A 19,810-nucleotide genomic window follows, 5' to 3' on the forward strand; every position below is an offset into this window, starting at 1 on the left:
GATATGTTAGTCTTCCTTTTTAATACTGGATAGTTTAAAAGGTCAGTATCCCTGTGGGGTGCTTTGGGCAATTCAGGTAAGCACTAGTATATTAATGTGGGTACTTTCTGAGGTAAAGGAGTATGTTTGACTTGGATCTTCACAAGCAAAAAAGGCCTTTGCCTAATAACAATTGTGTAAGACTCAAAGCAAAAGTGGACAGAAATAATGATTATGCAGGTCTGGGCTACATTTCAGATCTCTTTTGTAAAAGACTATTTTCAATTAAAAAATAGACAGGGCTAGGGCTTTCAAAAAGTCTGTTTGATCAGCTGTCTACTTTCTCACAGTTGTTCAGCTTCATGTTTGTCATTCCTAGTGAATTCAGTGCCAGTACCTGGGATCTTTCTACTTTCAAAAATAAGCAGTTTGGAGTTTGTAGTCCAATGTTACTTGGTTTTCTTTTTTTCCTCTTTTTAGCTGTCAGATGTGGTCAGATTCTGTTGAAGCTGACTCTTCTGAGGGAAGTGTTTGCTGTTCTCTTACTGTTTTCTGTCTCCTTTACTTTGCTTCCTGGGATCTCTGTTGCTGCTGTGGCCTGGTTTTCTGCCTTTTAACTCGTAAGAGATGTGCCTCAGGGAGAGGTGTTGTTTGGCTAAAAGAGCAATTCTTGCAAAAAAATAGTACACTTCTGGTTTTGATGCACACAGTCTAGAATGGTTCTGGATACATAAATATGCTAATATTCTCTCTCAGACATGTCTACCACTTCTCAAAGCTTGTATTTCCCTGAGAAATGGTGCCTTCCAAATGTTACCCTTTCTGTAAAAAGAGCAGGTAGGGCTTCTCCAGCTTGTGCACTGGGATAGTGGTACACAGCTGTCCTTCCTGCTACTGGGAATACATTGTTCTTCCAGCCACACTGTGTAATTTGAATCAAGAACTACAGCTTTGCCAGTTGTTTGATAGCTGTAAATTTTGGCAGAAAAGCCTTAACAGGGCATTCTCACAATTTTGAAAAAAAATTTTTTTTTTCTTTTTTCTTTTCTTTTTTTGAGAGGCTGCCTGGCAGGGTGAAGTACAGAATAGAATGTAGCTTTGACTTTAAAATACTTTTAGCCTTTGTTTTTACAAATTTGGATGGTTATCACTTTTGGGGAATGATATGCAGGGGGTTTATCTACAATGAATTTTACTTATTTCTTCTGAAGTGAAAATGTTATAATTCTCATCAAGGGTTGTATTTAATTATGTAATTTAGGTTCTGTTAAATTATATTTGTCATCTTCAGTACACTGCCTTTTTCCATTGTCCACTTCTTCCTTTCTTCTCCCTTAAGCAGATCATACAAAGAATGTATAAGCATGGCTAAATTTATTACAGGTTTTGTAACCTGCAACATTCAATGAATTCTTTGGCAGGATTTTGTAGGGTCTATTTTCTTGTTCCTGTCTAGAGAAAGCTTTCTGAACTGCTTTTTGTTGTTGTTTTAATGCAAGTACACCTTATATGGAAAAACTAAACCTAGAAGGTATTTTAAAATTATGTGAAAAACTTTCAGTAATACATGCTCTAAGGACACAACTTTTACTTAGATTGCTAGCAGAAAAGCAAATTGCCTAGTCTTGACTATATCCCCTTCTCAGTCTGTTGTATAGCGTGTTGAAGTCAAGGCCATTTGAGACCAGGATCACATGCTTGTTCATGAATCATACTGAGCAATGACTTGGGTTTTTATTAGGTTTTCTCTATATACTACCCCGTTATTATCCTCACAGTTTACCTCATGAGGTGAATGTGATAGTGCAGCTCAGGATGTTAAAGGTAAAATTTGTGCTTGAAAGTGGGCAGAAGCTTGATCTTCAAGAATGCATCGGGGAGTGGAATTTTACTAGACTGAAGAGCATTCTTAAATTTATGTGGGTATTTAGTTTCTAAACTATATGCTGTAAAACTTGCATTGAGACACTCAAAGTGTCATTGGAAAGAGGTGGAAGTTTTCTTCAGATGAAAAGGAGGGCTGTTGGTTGCATGAGAATTGCCTGTGTTTCAGTCTATTTTACAACAGACAAAAGGGTTGAGATAACATCTCTATAATATTATTACTGGTGGTTCTGCTGTACTTAATTCCATTTAGTTTTAAAAGAGTATTTTAAAGCCTTCCTATATCTGCCAGATGTTTCAATTGGTGAGTCTCCTAGAGAAGTTTAGGAAATTGACGGTTAGAGAGATTGTAAAAACACTAGGAAAATTGATTTAGTAAGTTTTTTTTTTATGTGATTGGTTACAATAGCATTGCTATACTATTTTATGTTTCTATAAATATTATCGAAATAAGTAAAGCATCAGTAGTTTCATCTTTCTTCAAAAATGGCCTTTTAAAAAGTGCCATTGGATTGTTCAGATGCCAGTTGTTGATCTGCCATGAGCCTTTTCAATAGGAATGCTTTTGCTGGAACATTATTTATCCAGCCCGTTTTCCAGCCAGCACAAGAACATCATGCTATGCTTCCTAGTGTCCTCTCTTAGGCTAAGTAACCCGTTGCTTCAGCCTTCCCCCACAAGTGACATTGATCTTTGCAGTCTGTGTGTGTTTGAGATGTAACCTTCAAGGTGTTTAGGACAGAATTGCACTTGCAGCCTTCTTCATTTCCCATCTATGTCCTATTTTTCACAGGAGCAGATTTCCTAGTTGGAAGTGCCTAATGGGTGAGGCATAGTGAGTCTCTAAGTGTTATTTCTATTAGGGTTAGGACTTAGGTAGACATCTATCATTGAGAACAGGAGAGAGGAAATGCCTTTTTCAGGTGGTCTGATAAGGAAGGGAACCATTTTTAGCTGTATTTGCTTGTAAAACAGCAGGCAATATTTCTTCAAGAAATATTGTTATATAGTTTGTTTCTTCTTACAAATAAGCATATATGATAAATACTGTGAGAATATGGATGGGTTTGGTTGGGTTTTTGGGAAGATTTTGTCTGTGGTGAGCATGAGTCTTTTGAGCTAACTTTTGCTTCTAAAGTACCATCTTGAAAGCATATGTTCAGTAAGCTGCTCATGCTGTTTGTCTGTTTGTGTGTGCTGAAAGAAGAATGGCATCAAGCCGATACCTCAGAGTTTCAATGAGCAATGTGTCTACAGCTCTCAGCACAAGTGATTGCTTCTAAGCCAGTGTGCCAAAGCCTGTTTTCCCTGGATCTGACTGAAGCAGCTTACTGTAAAACTAAATTGCCATAGCAGTCATGGACTGAGAGCATATGGACTGCTGGCACAAATATACACCGAGACCAACTTTCTCTTCCTGTAGGCTAATTAGAGATTGCCAAGAATTCTGTGGTAGCCCTTTTTATAATCAGCTGTTAATGAAAAGGAAATGGGGAGAAACCCATTCAGCCCCTAGAAGAGGCACAGCGGTAGCTTGAATGCTGATGTTGCTGTGTGCTGCCACTGCAACTAGACTGAAAAGAGGGAGGCAATAAAGGCAACCTTCAATCTCTGTAGCACCTGGGGAAAAAGACATCTGAATTCAAACATAGTTGAGAAATTGAAACAATTCCAGATTGTGTTTGGGGAAACATGTCCAACAGGTTTGAGAAGAGGAAAGCACTTGGTCTGACTGAGGGAGGAGAAGGCAGTAATGTCTATAGACAGTTCAACTTCACAGCTGTTTGAAAAATTAAAAGCTCATAACAGATGGGTGTTGTAACCATGGGATGTTTTCTATCCTGCAGGCATGCATATCATTCTGTTTCAACACCTCCTGTTTGCCCTCAGAAAAACATAGCTGATGTGAAACTCCAAACAGGACCTACATCCATACACAGCTCTGATGCAGTTATTATCCACCCTGGTGCTATGCTTGCAATGTTGGATCTTCTGGCCTCTGTTGGATCAGCTACACACCCAGAGGTAGGGAAAAATTTTACTGTCTTTGAGAGTGACTGTGAAAAAGGATGGCTATGGGAAATAGGAAAACTGATGATGTCCTCTCGGTTTTTGCTGAGAAACTAGTATGTTTTACAGACCAAAAGAATTGAGGTTCTGAGCCACTGGAGCAGGTTGCCCAGAGAGGTTGTGGCTGCCCCGTCCCTGGCAGTGTCCAAGGCCAGGTTGGACGGGACTTGGAGCAACCTGGTCTAGTGGAAGGTTTACGGGGGGTTGGAACTAGATGATATTTAAGGTCTCTTCCAACCCAAACCCAAATTCTGTGATTCTCTGATATGAATAGCTAGTGGCATAGAGGTCTGATAGAAATTGTTTTACTTCATAGACTGTTTTGTTTGTCTCTTTCAACCTCCTGGCAACAATGTAAATCTAAAGAAAGGTCTTATATGGCCATCAAGTAAGTTTCCAAGCAGTATGGTTAATTCATGTTTTCCTGATGTATTAGGTGTTAATGAGGAGGAAACAGGATTGGACATTATAGCTTGGTGTATATGTGCTGTTTGAGATAGCTGGAATATGGTCTAAGTTACAAATTGCACTGCCTGCATTGTACAATTCCCAAGCCAAAACCTCTACTGATGATTTGTATAAAGGTTTTGTCTGACATTTTTTAAGTTGCTTAAGTATTTTTTGTTGGAGATGTCTTCCCTGAAGAACAGGGAACTCACTCATTTCTGCTGGTGAAAAGTGGAGATTAGTTTAATTTATCACTATCTGAATTTTTTTCTTTACAGTGATCATGATAATCATATAACTTACCCTTTTCTATAAAGAGATGGAAGAGTCTCTTCACACACCCACACGTGCACGCCCTCCCCCAACACACACATATACACATATAAGTATAGGATGCTTTATGTATTTATTGACAATGATAGTTTCCTTTTCATTATTATGCATATGAGCTTTCATTTATTTGCCTTCTCAGCTTGTGTCTTTTCAAGTTGTGTGCTCTTCTTTATTTCAGCATGCACTGGATCTCCAGCTGGCAGTGGCAAATATCCTCCAGTCTCTAGTTCACACAGAGAGAAATCAGCAAGTCATGTGTGAAGCTGGGCTCCATGCACGGCTTCTGCAGAGATGCAGCGCTGCTCTGGCTGACGAGGACCACTCACTGCATCCTCCACTCCAAAGGATGTTTGAAAGGCTGGCATCCCAGGCACTGCAGCCAATGGTGTTGAGGTCAGAGCAATAGCATTGAAGTCCAGTTGAGCTGAGCAGCTGCCTGCACTGTTGCTAGCTGGCTGTAAATGGCTCAGATTGGTAGAAATCTAAAGTTACCCTGTGTGGTAGTGATTGCACAGGATCCCATTTGATTTCTAATCAAATAGACTGTCTTACTTCTGTTAATCAGCATGTAACCCTGGAGACTTTGGGAATTGTAGGGTTGGGGAAGAGGGAGAAGTGTTGAGCAGGGAAATCTATTTGGTGTTTTTCACAGAGATTGTATTGAAGTTAAATGCTTGCTTTCTTTTTTTGCAAATCTTGAGAGGGTATCAAAAATGCCATTCCTGGCTAGGTCCTCAGGAAGAGGAAACATGAGAATGGACTCCTTGACTTTTCTGTGCAATGTTAAATACCTTAGACTGGAAAAGCTTCAGGCCAGCAGTTTTGTTTAGCACTTTAGTTTGTGTGAAGGAAATGCAGGAATGTGATAGAAGAGTTGTCTGGAAATATCTGGGGATAAGTAGCTTTAAAAAGTTGATCTTTCTGCATGTTCACGCAAGTAGGTTTGTACATCTATGCTAGTACTAGAAAATCAAGCTTGAAAAGTTTATGAGCATACTTTGAATCATTTCTTAAATACCCACCCAATTGTATGATGGTTGCATTGCTTGCTAGATTCTGGGTCACCTTTTTGTGGTATTTCAATATAAAAAGGGGCTTATTAAAAACAAGACACATTTTACTAGGGTCTTTAGTGACAGAACAAGGGGCAAGGGTTTAAAACTAAAAGTGTGTGATTTGAGATTGGACATAGGGAAGAAACTTTTTTACAATGAGAGTCATGAGACAACCACTGGAACAGGTTGCCCAGAGAAGCTTTGGATGCCCCATCATTAAAAGTTTTCGAGCTCATGTTGGACAGGGCTTTAAGCACCCCAGTATAGTGAAAGATGTCCCAGCCCACGGCAGAGGGGTTAGACAAGATGATCTGTAAAGGTTCCTTCTGACCCAAACTATCCTGTGATGCTGGGATAAGGAAGTTCATTGTATTATCTCCTATGGGTATCTGACTGGCTGACCTGCAACCAGGACAGCTGCTCAATTCACTTCGGTGATATGCAGAATCACTTGTGACACAGCTACAAAGAAGCATGCTTGCTGGTAGTCACATCACAAGCATAGATATTGATAGCCTATGTAGCTGTAGATATAGATACTACAGTTATCTATATTTAAATCTCATGGTTTAAGCGCAGCTGGTAACTCAGAACCACGCAGCCCCTTGCTCACTCCCCCCAGGAGTCCCAAGGGTATGGGGAGGAGAATTGGAAGAATTTAACTCCCATAAGAACAATCCAGTAACAAAGGTATAACACAAAACCATTACTGCTACCACCAATAATAATAATGATAGGGGAAATAACAAGGGAAGAGAATACAGCTGCTCATCACCCACTGACCGATACCCAGCCTGACCTGAGCAGCGATATATATATACTGGGCGTGACGTACTGTGGTATGGAATACCTCTTTGGCTAGTTTGAGCAACCCAGGTGGGTCAGGTATCCTGTCTCTGCTTCCTCCCAGCTTCCCCTCCTCTCGGGCAGAGCATGAGACTCAGAAAGTCCTTGGTCAGAGTAAACATTACTGAGCAACAACTAAAAACATCGGTGTTGTCAGCCCTGTTCCCAGGCTGAAAGTCAAAACCACAGCACTGCACCAGCTACTAAGAAGGAGAAAAATGATTGCTACTGCTGAACCCAGGACAGTAGAGATGTTAATAGCTCTGTAGTGAGCACTGAGCCAAATAAGACACAGGGATAAAAACAAAGCTGAGGTCACTTACATCAGCCTATGATCTGCCTTTACACATGAGTTCAGCTTGCTGAATTTGCATCAGTGAGTGTCCTGATGTTCTCCTACAGGATGCGGCAGCCTCTTGTTAAGTCTTTGGAATTAAGAAAAGAAAGTTGGGAGCTTTATCACATTTTCTGATGTCAGCTTTTGAGATCATGGGTTCAAAACTTCCGGATGGTTTAAATGTGTTTCTTGTAATTATGCATTAGTTAATTAGTTAAAAGCTAAGCTTATTACCGTTACTGTCTTCTTTAAAAATGGTGTTAAATTTGGTGTCATTTTAGGCAAATAAATAGAAAAAATTATTTGTAAATCTTTTTTTATTTTCTTTCTTAGGGAATTTTTACGCTTGGGAAATCCTTTGAATTGCGGAGCTTGGGACAAAAAGCTGTTGAAACAGTACCGGGTGCACAAACCCAGCTCACTGAGTTTTGAACCAGAAATGAGAAGTAGGTGCTGTAGTGCTAGAAATGTGCAAGAAGAATGCTTTAACTGACATCCCTCAGTTGCACACTTACATAAGATTTGTAGATGCACATCTGTAAAAACCTGACTTAGCCCCGGCTTTGCATGAATGTGAAATCATTAGAACAGTTTGACTGGTAAAAGTTCTAAAAGTAGAGGGGATGTAGTAATTGTATTTAATATATATCCAGAGAGGTAATTATAACTCTTTTTACTTTTAGGAACAGTAACTATTAAGTATGATAGTAGCTTGCTTTTAAGTCTTGAGTAGATTCTATGATTGCAGTATTTAACAGTAAAAGGAAAAATATTTTTCTCAGATACTTTCATTTAAACATCACATGGTTATATATAATGTGTCTCATGGGTTCGGTAAGGTGTCAGCTAAAATAACTGAAATTCATACAGTAAAGCATAATTACATTTGTTTCAGCTAAACTCAAGAACGTGGCTATTAACATTACTAATAATGAAACAGAAATAGAATTAAAAAGAAACAAAAGCACAATTTATGTAATTTGGCAGAATCTCAATGTAGTAATTATTTCTCTTATTAAAGAGGTAGAAACTGGGGTTGGAATACCCACTCTTAATTATTTAAAACTCAGAAGCCCCTTTTTAACCATTCATTAATTTTTCATGGTAAATATTCACAATGGGTTTACTTCATTGCTCACTTTTAATGTGTTTATTTCTTAGTAAACTGGAAATCTGTAATAGCATGTGGTCAGCATGTGTTGAATTATGATCACATGGTAACTTAAAAATTTTAAAGAAAAAGGATAGATTTACATTAGCTTTTTTAAAAAAAAATGGAGGAGGTGACACTACAACAACTGAGTTTCAGCTTTAGTCCTGGAAATAACACTGTGGGAAGGTATTCACAATGTATTTTGATAGGATATTCACTATATTCCTAGATTATAGATACACAGACATATGATTACGCAATGGAAATTTTCATTGTATTTTTGGGTGGTATCCTGACATGGGAGTGTCTGATAGAATTCATATTCTATCAGCAGTTACGCATCAGCTCTGACTTTCACACTGGAAAGTTACATCTGTTTCCCAGTCGTTCAATAAATCAGTTTGATAACAACTCCACTGAATATCTGTAACCATCAGATTGCTTCAGCTGATCCAAATCTCTCTTCCACATGTGCTCTTTACTATTGTTACCCATGAGTTTTAGAGCTTGGCTGATTTGTAGCATAGGAGAGTCTCAGTAAAGGGTAATACAAAGGAAATTGATAGTTTCCAAAGCATGGGATATTTATTTCTATTTATTTTCAATTGGTGTTTGACAATTCAGCTATTGCCCTAGAAACAGTACTTGAAAAGTATGAGTAAATAGCCTGAAAATGCCTCCCTTTTGCAATGCTGTGTTCTTTCTTGGCTTCTACTGTAGATAGCATGGTTACCTCAATGGAAGGTCTGGGTTCTGACAGTGTCTTCAGTTTGCATGAAGACAGCCACTATCGGATAAGCAAGAGCCTGCTCAAGCCAGCAGAAGGGAGCACAGTACCCCTGACGAGAGTGAAGTGTTTGGTCTCCATGACAACCCCACATGATATCAGGCTTCACGGATCGTCAGTTACGCCAGCATTCATTGAGTTTGACACTTCTCTTGAAGGGTTTGGGTAAGGTCCCACAGTGCTCTCTAATAAGATGGGCACAGTGCACTATTTTCTTACTTTCTTCTTTCAGAGAAATACTTGTAATTTTTAATGGACTGTTTGCAAACCAGAAACGAATTCTTTGTAGGAAGGAAAGGAATAATTCAAGCTACATAAATTTCCACTCTTATTCATTAACGCCTTGAAACAAATGCTTGCTTGCCATCTGTGAAAGTAGAAGTAGGTATGTATCTAAACGTTGATAGCACCCTCTCTGTTCTGGATTTCACCTGCCTTTTAAAACAAAGGAATACCAACATACCCTTGTAGAAACTGATTAGTTGCTAGGATTTATGTGCATGGATTTATTTGGATGGCCTATATGTTCTGAAGCCCACTTAAAATTGCTGAAGAACTTGAAATGTGGAAATGGGCAATTTGGAAATACAAGTAAAACAGAGAAGGCAGCTATGTTGAGTTCAAAGAACTGGAAAAAAATTATTAAAAACTGGAGGCGTAATCTAAATATACTGCTTAACTAATTTTTTCTTTTAGCACCCAGTATTGCCTTTACTTACTTTTTTTCTCTTAACACTTGTTGAGTGAGGTGCTTTCATTTTCAAAAGGGAAGAAGTAGAACATAATGAGAGCTGTAATCAAAAGGAAGATGACAGTGACCAGAACCATGGACTGCTGTTGCTTTCAAGACGGGTGGTCAAGTTAACTCTTTATAGCTTACATGAGAACAAAATAACTTCTAGTTCTGTCAGGCAGCTCAGCTACATTGTACTTACACAAGTCTGCTGAAGTGTAAATGTCAACAAAATGATGATTCTTCATCAAGTGGAAGAGCAATCATTTTGTCTCTGATAAGATAATTTATGCAAACTGGAAGCTGAATTCCTGTGGCGATTCACTTGAGCTCAGGTAGGCTTGTCACTGAAACCGTCTGGGCTCTTACAATCTTTTAGTACCTAAGGGACATATTCATATCTGTTTCCATTGTGTCCTCAGCATCACTGGCTCTTGTAAGGACCAAACAGCTAATTTGTAACATTACACAGTAACATTACTGTGAGAGCTTACACACTTAAAATAAGGACACTAGTATGCAGTTACCAGATCCTTTTAATATTTAGCTAAGCCAGTCTATTTGAGAGCCCAGAATGTCTCAAAGTCTGAAGCGAGTTATGGTCACTCACAGAGCCCCTTGTGCTATGGAGCCACATTAGCATAAGTCTTTGTGCCTTTACAACAAAGACATACCCTGCCAGAGCTCTTTGAACTGGAGGTAGTTTAGCTTCACAAAGAGAAATCTTGACAATTTGTTTCTAATTTTCATAAATACAATCAAGGAGAGAGATTGTGTGCTTATGATGCATTTTCCTAGGCTATAGTTAGTTTGAATTGAACTCCGATTATATTGACTTTAATAGACTCTGATGTGTTACTGGTCTTCTCTTTAACAGTTGCCTCTTCTTGCCAAGTTTGGCTCCTCATAATGCACCTACAAATAATGCTGTTACAACAGGACTTATTGATGGTGCAGTTGTCAGTGGAATCGGAACCGGTAAGTACTCAAGTATGACTGTTAGCAGTGTTTTGTGTCCAGTGTTTAGTTCTCTTGATAGTTTTTTGTTAGCCGTGAAGTGATATTACGATGTTGGATGTTACACACTCACAATTGAGAATTTCTTAAGTCTTTTTTGTGTGTGTTCCGATTGCTTTTTGCCCCCAAGTCAATGAAAAGCAATATAAAATCCAAATGTGTGATTGCTTTAAAATACAAGGCTTTCACCAGCAGGTTAAGTTGTAATCAAGAAAGGTGTATGAATAATGAAACTGGATGCATTAAGAAGTTGAGGTACTAGTGTGAAGAGCATAGGAATTGTGGTATGAATTGTAACTGTGTACTTGTGGCTTTGTTGTGCTGAATTCTTGCCTGAATTTATTACAGTTGTAGTTACATTGTCACAAAAGTCCCATCAAAATTGTTTGCTATCCCTTGTGCTTGTTCACTGTAGGTTGTTACCTTACAGGAACCTGGTGTGCTGCAGGGTTAATTCAACATCACTACTTAGTTAAAAATGCTGTTAAGTCTAAAAACTAAGTTGAAGGTTTACTGGAGTAAGATGGAATTGGTGTTATATACTGCTCGAAGTCTGTGAGCTCTTCATTCTGTGAGAGCACCCAAGGAGGTGAAATGGGGTCAGGTGTATGTGGTAGAGAGATCTTCAGTGAGTCACACTTACAGAAGAAGAATCTCATCAAGATATTAGCAGTTTCTGAGGGCCTGATCCATTTCCACTTTTTTGTCTAGGGGATTGAAACTAGGTTGTTCTGAACAAGCACAGCTTCAGAGTTGGTTTGGTTTTAGAATAGGAGGAAATAGTATGCAATTATTGCTTTACTTTGTTTTGAAAGAAACCCCTGCAGTGTAGCTTTATGTGGCTTTTCCTCCAAGCTTGATTCAGAAATGAAAGAAATAATATTGAAGTCTGTGAAGGAAAGGCTGAAGAAAGCACACCTGGTATCAACTGAGCTGCTAAGAAAAAAGGAACAGGTAGATATCTTAAGTACTAGCTACTGTAGCTGTATAATGGGCTTTCATTTTTGTTTTTAGGTGAAAGATTTTTCCCACCACCATCTGGTTTAAGCTACTCAACTTGGTTTTGTATTGAACATTTTAGTACACCTCCTAATAGCCATCCTGTGAGACTTCTTACTGTAGTGCGGCGTGCAAACTCCTCAGAGCAGCATTATGTATGCCTTGCCATTGTCCTCTCAGCAAAGGACCGGTCACTGATTGTTTCAACTAAAGAAGAATTACTTCAAAATTATGGTAAGACTTGGGTGGTGTTATCATCTGATCCTGACAGTATTATGGGAATGCGACAGGAAGTTTAATTGGAACCTAGTATCTAGGAGAATTGTGTGTGATGGAACTTCAGTTGCAGCTTCACCAGCTCCTAATGGGTTTTGAGTGGAAAAATACAAAATGTAAGTGTTCTTGTAGAAATCAAGGAACTTTCTAATTTCCAAAGAAGATTCCATATCTGCATATAAAGAAGTTTTTTTTCCAAAATCACAAGTTGATTTGAAGGAGGAATTACATCATTGGTTCTGAAAGGTGTTTGCCTTTTATTTATCTATTTTATTTATCTATCTGAAAGTGATCAGTTATTCCACTTTATGTTTTAACCCTGTGATCAGTTTTCACAAAGAGGTTGTAGTAGACTTTGTAGAAAGACTTTGTTCAGTTTCTTTCATCAAAGGTGGAATTACGGGAGGTACAGTGAAGGTCTTAAGTGACTCTGAGCCCAGTGAATTTGCTGGAGAGAGCTATTGGTGTGGTCGGGTTTCAGGCTTAGCTGTCTCCTGCCTTGTCCTCAATCAGAGCCTCCAAAACAAGTCAGTTTTGACAGGCCATTTATGCACTGTGGCTGTGGAAGAGCTGAGAGGATCAGCACAGTGTTCTAAGAAATTTCAGGCTTAGCTTTTCACCAGACTAACACAATGTGTTACAAGTGGTTATCAAAGATCTGTTTCTGCTTCTGTTCTTTCCTTTTGAGTGGCAGACCCTAATAAAGAATTCATACAACTGTTGTTATTTTTAAAATCCCAAATAGCAAAGCAAACTGTTGTAGAATATTCCTTATTTTCATGATAAGTGGACATTCTCTCATAAACTGCAGTAGCTCCTCTTAGTGTAAGTCAGGTTCAAAACCTAAAACTAGAGAGCTGAAGCTCCATAGTATAAGGAAGGAACTAAATCTCTCAAATTCCAAAGATATTGATGGGAGTTTCTTTCTCAGAAGACTGAATTCTTGTAAGAGAGAATGAAATAAGCTTATCTTCATATTAATTGCTTTAGTCTGCACTAGAGCTATAGATTGTGTGGTTTTAGTTTGTAAGCCCCTATTGTCTAACTCTTTAAAAGAGACTGGATTTGAAGAGGCTTTGTCAGAGAATATCTGAAGGTCTCTGACTACGAAGACTATTTTTTAATTGAATGGGATATTTTGCTTTATGGGAGCACCACCCTGCTGTGGATAAGTCATCTTTGGTGGTGTACCTGCCTTCAAGTGCAGAGCAAGTAAGTACCTGAAGAACTGAGATGGCAGGCCCAGCAGTGCAGGGACTGGAAATACTGAGAGTATAGTGTAAAAATAAATGGGGGTGTTTTAAGGATCCTTCTTGTGATTTTGCTTAAAGGTGTTTGGCTGAGAAAAAGAATGTGAATTTATTTTTGTATCTGAAGATTAGTTCCAAGAATGCTGCTTTTATCATTTTTCTCGTGCTATTTCTAAAGAAATTAGTGTTCTCCTTGTGCAGACAGCTGTTGAGGTAGGAGGATTAGTGGTTTCTTTTCCTTCAATATGAAAGAATGAAGAGAGATACAAAAACCTCCTGTTTTCTATTGAAGTATTCCTTGGTGGAGAATTTTATTTTCCAGCTTTGTCTAGGGGGAAAAGGTGGGGGGCTTTCAAGTAGAGCGTGATAGAGCATGGGTCATTCTGCTTTGTGATGGAGAAGCTAATGCACCTGCAAACTCATCATGCCCTCTGGTATGATATTAAAGGATGCCTTTTAGAGAAATCAAAGAATTGTGTGCTGAGAAGTGAAGTTCATTTCAACATTCAGGAGAAGAGAATTCAGCACCCATTAGTGAAGGCAGACCTGGGAAATGCTTGAAGAGTATAAATGGGTGATTGGGAGATAGGTGATTAGCAGCTTGTGGTTTGCAACCACTGCAGAGAGGCTGGGAGCGGGTTGGTCTGTCTGTAGGGCAGGCATCTGTTTCCCACTCCTTTCACTGCTGTCCCTGCAGGGCACAGCTGAGCCAGCAGCCAGGCAAGTGGTGCCTCTGGTAAACACGTGAGAGAGAGAAAAACACTGCATGGAGTGAGGAACAAGGGGGGAAAATGAGAGAAAGTACCCTGAGGATGTGAAGCTGAGAACAGGAGGGGAGGGGTTCTCCACGCACAGGGACCCCCCCCGCTGCCCCTCAGAGGACTACACTAGAGCAGGTAGCAGGGCCTGTGGAGGAGACCATGGTGAAGCAGGGAAAAGTGTTAGGAGAAAGTCTGGGAAGTATGGGTATCTTTCCTCCAGAGTGTGAGAAAAGTGAAATATAGCTCTGTAGGTTTGGAGAGACATCTGTTATTTCTTGCTGAATACTGCTGTAAAAACAATTTTAGAAAACCAACAAAAGATCTGTGACTTGCCTGATGGCATGAGGAAGTTAGTAAAAACTTGAGCAAACTAGTTATTTCAGCTAAAATTTTTCATTCTTTCAGTTCCTGTATTTGAAAGTCATTCTTGTTAAGCATATGATTTTGTTCATATCTTGTTAATTGTATTTTTGTTAACTACATGCTATCTAAAAAACTGGCTTTAATGTATTGCTGTAGATTGTTTTGCAGAAAGTCCAATGACGCATTTGTCTATTTTAAGTTTCTGATAACATTTCTACTGGTGCGCACTAATTGGTACTTTTCCTTTAGTTGATGACTTCAGTGAAGAATCATCATTTTATGAAATTCTTCCCTGTTGTGCCCGTTTCCGTTGTGGTGACCTCATTGTGGAAGGCCAGTGGCATCACCTAGTTCTGGTCATGAGTAAGGGCATGCTAAAGAACAGCACAGCTGCACTCTACCTTGATGGACAGCTTATTAACACTGTTAAGGTAAACTAATTTTTCAAATCCTCATTTTTACTCATTGGAGAGATTTCTGTCTGTGCATATATATGCACAAACTCCATACAAAACAAGAGCAAAACTAGCATACTCCTTTTTCCCTGAAAAACAACAACAAAGCAAACCCACAAAATGAGGAGCTTTGCAAAAAGGGGTCTTTGCTCACTACATAGCCCAGAGCCAGCTCTAGTCCTTTTAAAAGAAGATAACAAATACTTTCTCAGGCATGAGCAATAATAACACTAAAATGAAGTGGACATGTTGCATTGGATGTGAGGCAAGAGTGGCAAGGCTATGCTGCTAACCAGATTAATTACGAGTATCATAAAAAGCTGAAGATGACTTATCCTAGGACCATGTAGCAGATCTATCTTTGAATAACAGGGAGATTACAGAGTAAGCTTTGCGGATATATTCAGGTTGTAGCTTTCCCAACCTTCTTGCCACCCCAGAAATAGTATCCCCTTGCCAGTGGTAGCTGCTGAGATGTCCAGTGTTGTTGTTAGATGATTGTAGATGAACACATTTAGTTGTAAAGTATTTTGTGGTTAGGTGGAAGAAACTGGGAGACTAAGAGAGCAGTGAAGAGCACTGCAGACCTGTCCACTGAGCACAAAGTATTCTGGACCAAAGAGCATTTGGCATCTGGCAGGTGGTCCTTAAGAGTGTAAGCTAAACCTGGTTTGGGGTGCAAATTAGCTGGCATTACTATACTGCTATAGTATAAACATATAAATGTTACTATATTGCTATGGGTAAAACAATATTTTGTCTTTCAAATTTTACTTTTCAGTCTTTCTTTTGCAGAAAGAGGACTATAGTCACTTGTTCTTATGGGAGTAATACATGAGCCCTTATCTGGCCATACATACATGATTACATTCAATAGCTGTTAGCAGATTTTTTACAAGATAGAAAATGCCTGTGAGATTGTTATCATCCTTACATATAGGCCAGCATCTTACTCAAGTATTTGTCTTAACTGCCAACTGAAAATCTTATAAAACTGAGTTCATCACATTTGCACTTCAGCACAGAACAGTATAGTTACCAAAGGCATGTCTTCAGTCGTTGAAAAAGGAGAACACATGTTTTTGAGATCATCTTATTGCTTTATGCAAATAATAATGACTGTCATAGAGCACCATGGTTTTAGAATCAAGATACAGCCTAGTTCATTAGCGTTTTTAAGCACAGAACTGGCATGTTCTCATACTTTTTTTCCATACACACCTTCAGCTTTTGAAAGCCACTTAACCTCTGATCTTTGCGTTTACCTTCTGTTTCATCTTCTTCACCGACTTTTGCTGTATGGTACCATACATGACATAGCAATCATTTGGTACATCCCCTGGTTTGCAAAATGCTTTCCTGGATTTCTGACCTGCCTACTTTCTTTTCATAGTACCCATGCTTTCGCAATAACTTTGCCATATTTTTGTCCCTTACAGCTTCACTATATTCATAGCAGTCCTAGTGGGTCTGGTTCTGCCAACCCGCCTGTGGTCAGCACTGTTTATGCCTATATTGGTACACCACCCGCACAACGCCAGCTCTCTTCATTAGTGTGGCGGTTGGGCCCTACACATTTCCTGGAGGAAGTTTTGCCCGCCCCAGGTGTCAGCACCGTTTATGAGCTGGGACCAAATTACGTCGGAAGCTTTCAAGCAGTATATGTACCATGTAAGTACAGTTCAAATGGCAGCTAGTAATGTGGCCTAGGTGTAGTGGAATCTCTTGTGTGCATGTTGGCAGAAGAGGTAAGAATGGAAAGTATGCAGAGAGAAAAAGCTAGCTGCTTATAGAAAGATTAGTAGCTCTATTGACAAGGATGATAGAAATCCAAATTACTGTTTTAATGTACTTCTGGTAGTTCTTATACTGAGGTATGAAAGAAGTGCTTGTGTTCCTCACTTTGGTTTTAAACCAGTTAGAAATGCTTAAATCTATTTATCTGTAGAAAGTGAAATTGGAAAGGCATTTTAACGTACCGGTTTCTAGTGATAACATTTGCAAATCTGTGATGTAGTCTGTACTTTAAATGCAGCTGTCTTGAAATGTCATGGTTTAGAGGGGCCTAAGGAGGTCAGCTGTTAAAAAAATTAGCAAACCAGGAGGGATTGTGTGGCAGCAGGTAGTTTTTATGCATTGGTTGCAAACAGATATGGGCAATTCTGTTAATTTTTTTTTTTAGTTTTAGTGTTTGAAATTGGGGTATTGAACACAAAAAGATGGGAATAACTTTGTTAGAAATGTGTGTCCATAGTCCTGCTTTTAAATATTCAGACAACAGATTCTGCATTAGCTCTGGTAAGATCCATTGTCAGTAGTGAGATTTTCCTGTTCTGTAGAGCTCCCTGTCTTCCCGTGCTCTTTGCTTTACCTGGCTATCACAGGGCTTTTCAGTGAAGCAAATAAAAATGGGGAACATATCAAGCTGTCTTGTCCTTGTGTTGTCTTTCCCCATGAGGACCGTAACGCTCTCCAGCTCTTTTGGAGAGAAACTGTCACCATCTCAAGAAAGGAGGCAGTGAGTAATGAGAGAAGTACAGAGAGTGCAAAAAGTTTTACTTTTCATGGTGAAAGCTTTCCCTGGAGTAGTGACAGACACCCTCACACCCCCAAATGTCACTGATGTTCAGGCTGTGAGAGAATGAAGTATCATGAAAAAGAAGGTAGGTTTCCTTGTCCACCTTGAATGAAAAATATTAGGGGATTGAATTTTGTCATGTACAGGTCTGTCACATACTTGTTTTTTTGACAGCTAGACAAACCTGGCAAGCAACTGTGGATTTAGGTATCTGCTAGTCAGTTATATTTTCTCCTGAAAGGCATTTTGACTGGTGGTTTGCAAGTTTTAAGTACCGAAAAAGCAAATTCTGTGAATGTGATTTTTTTTTTTTTATTCACTTCTGAGAATTGAAGGTCTTCCTGCCTTTATGCTAGGGCCATGTTCACCAGGAAAGGCCAGAGTAACTTCAAAGAATTCTTTATTTTTTGAACATACAGATGTTTTCCAGTGTGGCAGTGTATTTCTCCTGCAAAGATTCGCTCAGTTTTTTGTATTTTGGGAGAAGTCTGCTCCAGAACAAAGGGCTTCTATTTGGGGCTCAGCTTTTGTTCACATTATGTGCACCATGCCAAACCCTAAGGAGTCTGATAGGGAAAAGACCCCTCAGAGAGCAGTTATTTGTTCAGAAGGAATTCCTTTCTTTGCTGAAATAGAGGAATGTTCTCAGGGCATCTGTGTGAGTGAGGTTCCAATGAGGATTTCATTTGTGGGGAAACTAAGAATTCTGAAACTTGGCAGAGACTTGACTCTGGTTCAATAAGTGATGTAGACATCCAGCTTCTCACTTGTTTAGTGTTAGGTGAGAAGCCTTCATGCTTTTTTAATTCTGTTAATGTGTTTCACTGGAGTTGTAGACACCTTTTGACCTGCAGTGAAGATGCAGAAGTGAATCTCGGTGTTGAGATTTCAGGTGCTGAGATTTTTCACACTGACTGAGTGTTGTAGACAGCTGTCAGTCATAATGTTTGCAGTGCCTCACAAGAAGCATCCGTGTTTGGAGCAGTGGATATAAAGTATTAAAGATACATTTATATATTCTCTTCAATGCTGTCATGGTTTAACCCTAGCCAGCCAACTAAGTTTTCCTAGCAAACCACTATAAAAAGCCTGTTGTCATAAAGATGCAGATGTACCGAATAGTTCTCTGGTTTTGGATTATTTTGGTTTTCTTTAGGTGGAAAGGAAAGTGAACAACCCCTTAGGCTGTACACAAATAGAGTAGAGGAGTAATGTTGCCTTCCAAGAATTCAAATGAGGAAGCACCACATCTTCTATTGCTTGGCCAAGCCACAAGCTGCCAGTTGCTTTTACAGGTTGATATTGTAGACATTCTTGAAAGGAAATGTTTGCTGTGCATTACCCATTTATCTTAAATAGCCGATTTATTCCATGACTCATATGCTATCAAAGTATTCTTCAGTACAGTGAGAAAGTATGCAAAGACAGTATCACATCTCAGCTATTTGTAAAACCTTTCTGTATATTCTCTATATTGTACCGATTCTGCGATATAATTTGTTCTTGAAACTGAAAAGAAAAACAGTGCTATTACTGAAATGAACTTTTTTTGCTTTGAATTTAAGGCAAAGATTCAAAGTCTGAAGGAATCAGCCCCTCTCCAGTATCTTTGGTACCAGAAGAGAAGGTCTCCTTTGGTCTCTATGCACTGTCAGTTTCTTCATTTACAGTGGCAAAAATAAGGAAAGTTTACAACAAGTTGGATAGTAAAGCTATTGCCAAACAGGTATGTTGGGAAATGAGTTGGTTAATACCTAGTACTTGTTTTGTCATTTCTTTTAGCTTCTTTCAAGGCAATTTTCACAAGGCTACCAGGAATAATAATCTACTTGTGAAAAAGGTTGCCCATAATCACATTTATGGGTTTTTAATTTCTTTTTTTTTAAGAGATTGTACTCCTAGATTTTATTTGCATTCCTGAAGTTACTAATAACTACATATATTAGCACCTTTTAGAGGCATTTGGCTTTTAATGTAGATGACAGTTGTAGTCCTTTTGAAAAACAGTTAAAATTGTATTGTTGAACATATATTCAGGAGAATGTATTTCTCTTGTTGCAGATGAACAAAGCTGGTAGTTTAGTACTCTGACCATGATTCAGATTTGGAAACCAGAATATTGGTTTACATTTTTTTCTTCAGAGTATCTTAAAAGTCAATGAAATATTTATTCAAAAGACCATCTATGAAGATAGGCTGAGAGATTTGGGGTTGTTCAGCCTGAAGGATAGATTCAGGAAGACCTTATTGCAGCTTTTCAATACATAGGGAGGGCTTATAAGAACAAGAGAGAAAGACATTTTACCAGGGCATGTAGTCACAGGACAAAGGACAATGGTTTTAAACTGAAATAAGGTGGATTTAGATTGGGCATAATGATGAAACATTTTACAATAAGGTTGGTGAGACATGGGTACAGATTGTCCAGAGAAGCTGTGAATGCCCCATTCCTGGAAGTGTTTAAGCTCATGTTGGATGGCACTTTGA

The 19,810-nt window shown here is 38.9% G+C and overlaps 1 protein-coding gene across 8 annotated transcripts in view; it reads left to right on the forward strand.

The window, feature by feature from the left end:
* The window catches only part of WDFY3 (WD repeat and FYVE domain containing 3), a 171,175-nt gene that overhangs the window by 94,371 nt on the left and 56,994 nt on the right, over positions 1-19,810 (forward strand). For all 8 annotated transcript variants that reach the window (XM_057402032.1, XM_057402030.1, XM_057402029.1 and 5 more), the window contains 9 exons: positions 3,711-3,888; positions 4,892-5,106; positions 7,285-7,397; positions 8,825-9,056; positions 10,502-10,602; positions 11,656-11,874; positions 14,540-14,721; positions 16,185-16,416; positions 18,889-19,049. In XM_057402032.1, coding sequence (XP_057258015.1) covers positions 3,711-3,888; positions 4,892-5,106; positions 7,285-7,397; positions 8,825-9,056; positions 10,502-10,602; positions 11,656-11,874; positions 14,540-14,721; positions 16,185-16,416; positions 18,889-19,049 — 1,633 coding nt within the window. The remainder of the gene's footprint in view (positions 1-3,710; positions 3,889-4,891; positions 5,107-7,284; positions 7,398-8,824; positions 9,057-10,501; positions 10,603-11,655; positions 11,875-14,539; positions 14,722-16,184; positions 16,417-18,888; positions 19,050-19,810) is intronic.

This window comes from Pezoporus wallicus, unplaced genomic scaffold (genome assembly GCF_028554395.1).
Source record: "Pezoporus wallicus isolate ANWC-B61680 ecotype Strahan unplaced genomic scaffold, APGP_CSIRO_Pwel_v1 contig_7178, whole genome shotgun sequence".
In the NCBI taxonomy this organism is placed as follows: Eukaryota; Metazoa; Chordata; class Aves; order Psittaciformes; family Psittacidae; genus Pezoporus; species Pezoporus wallicus.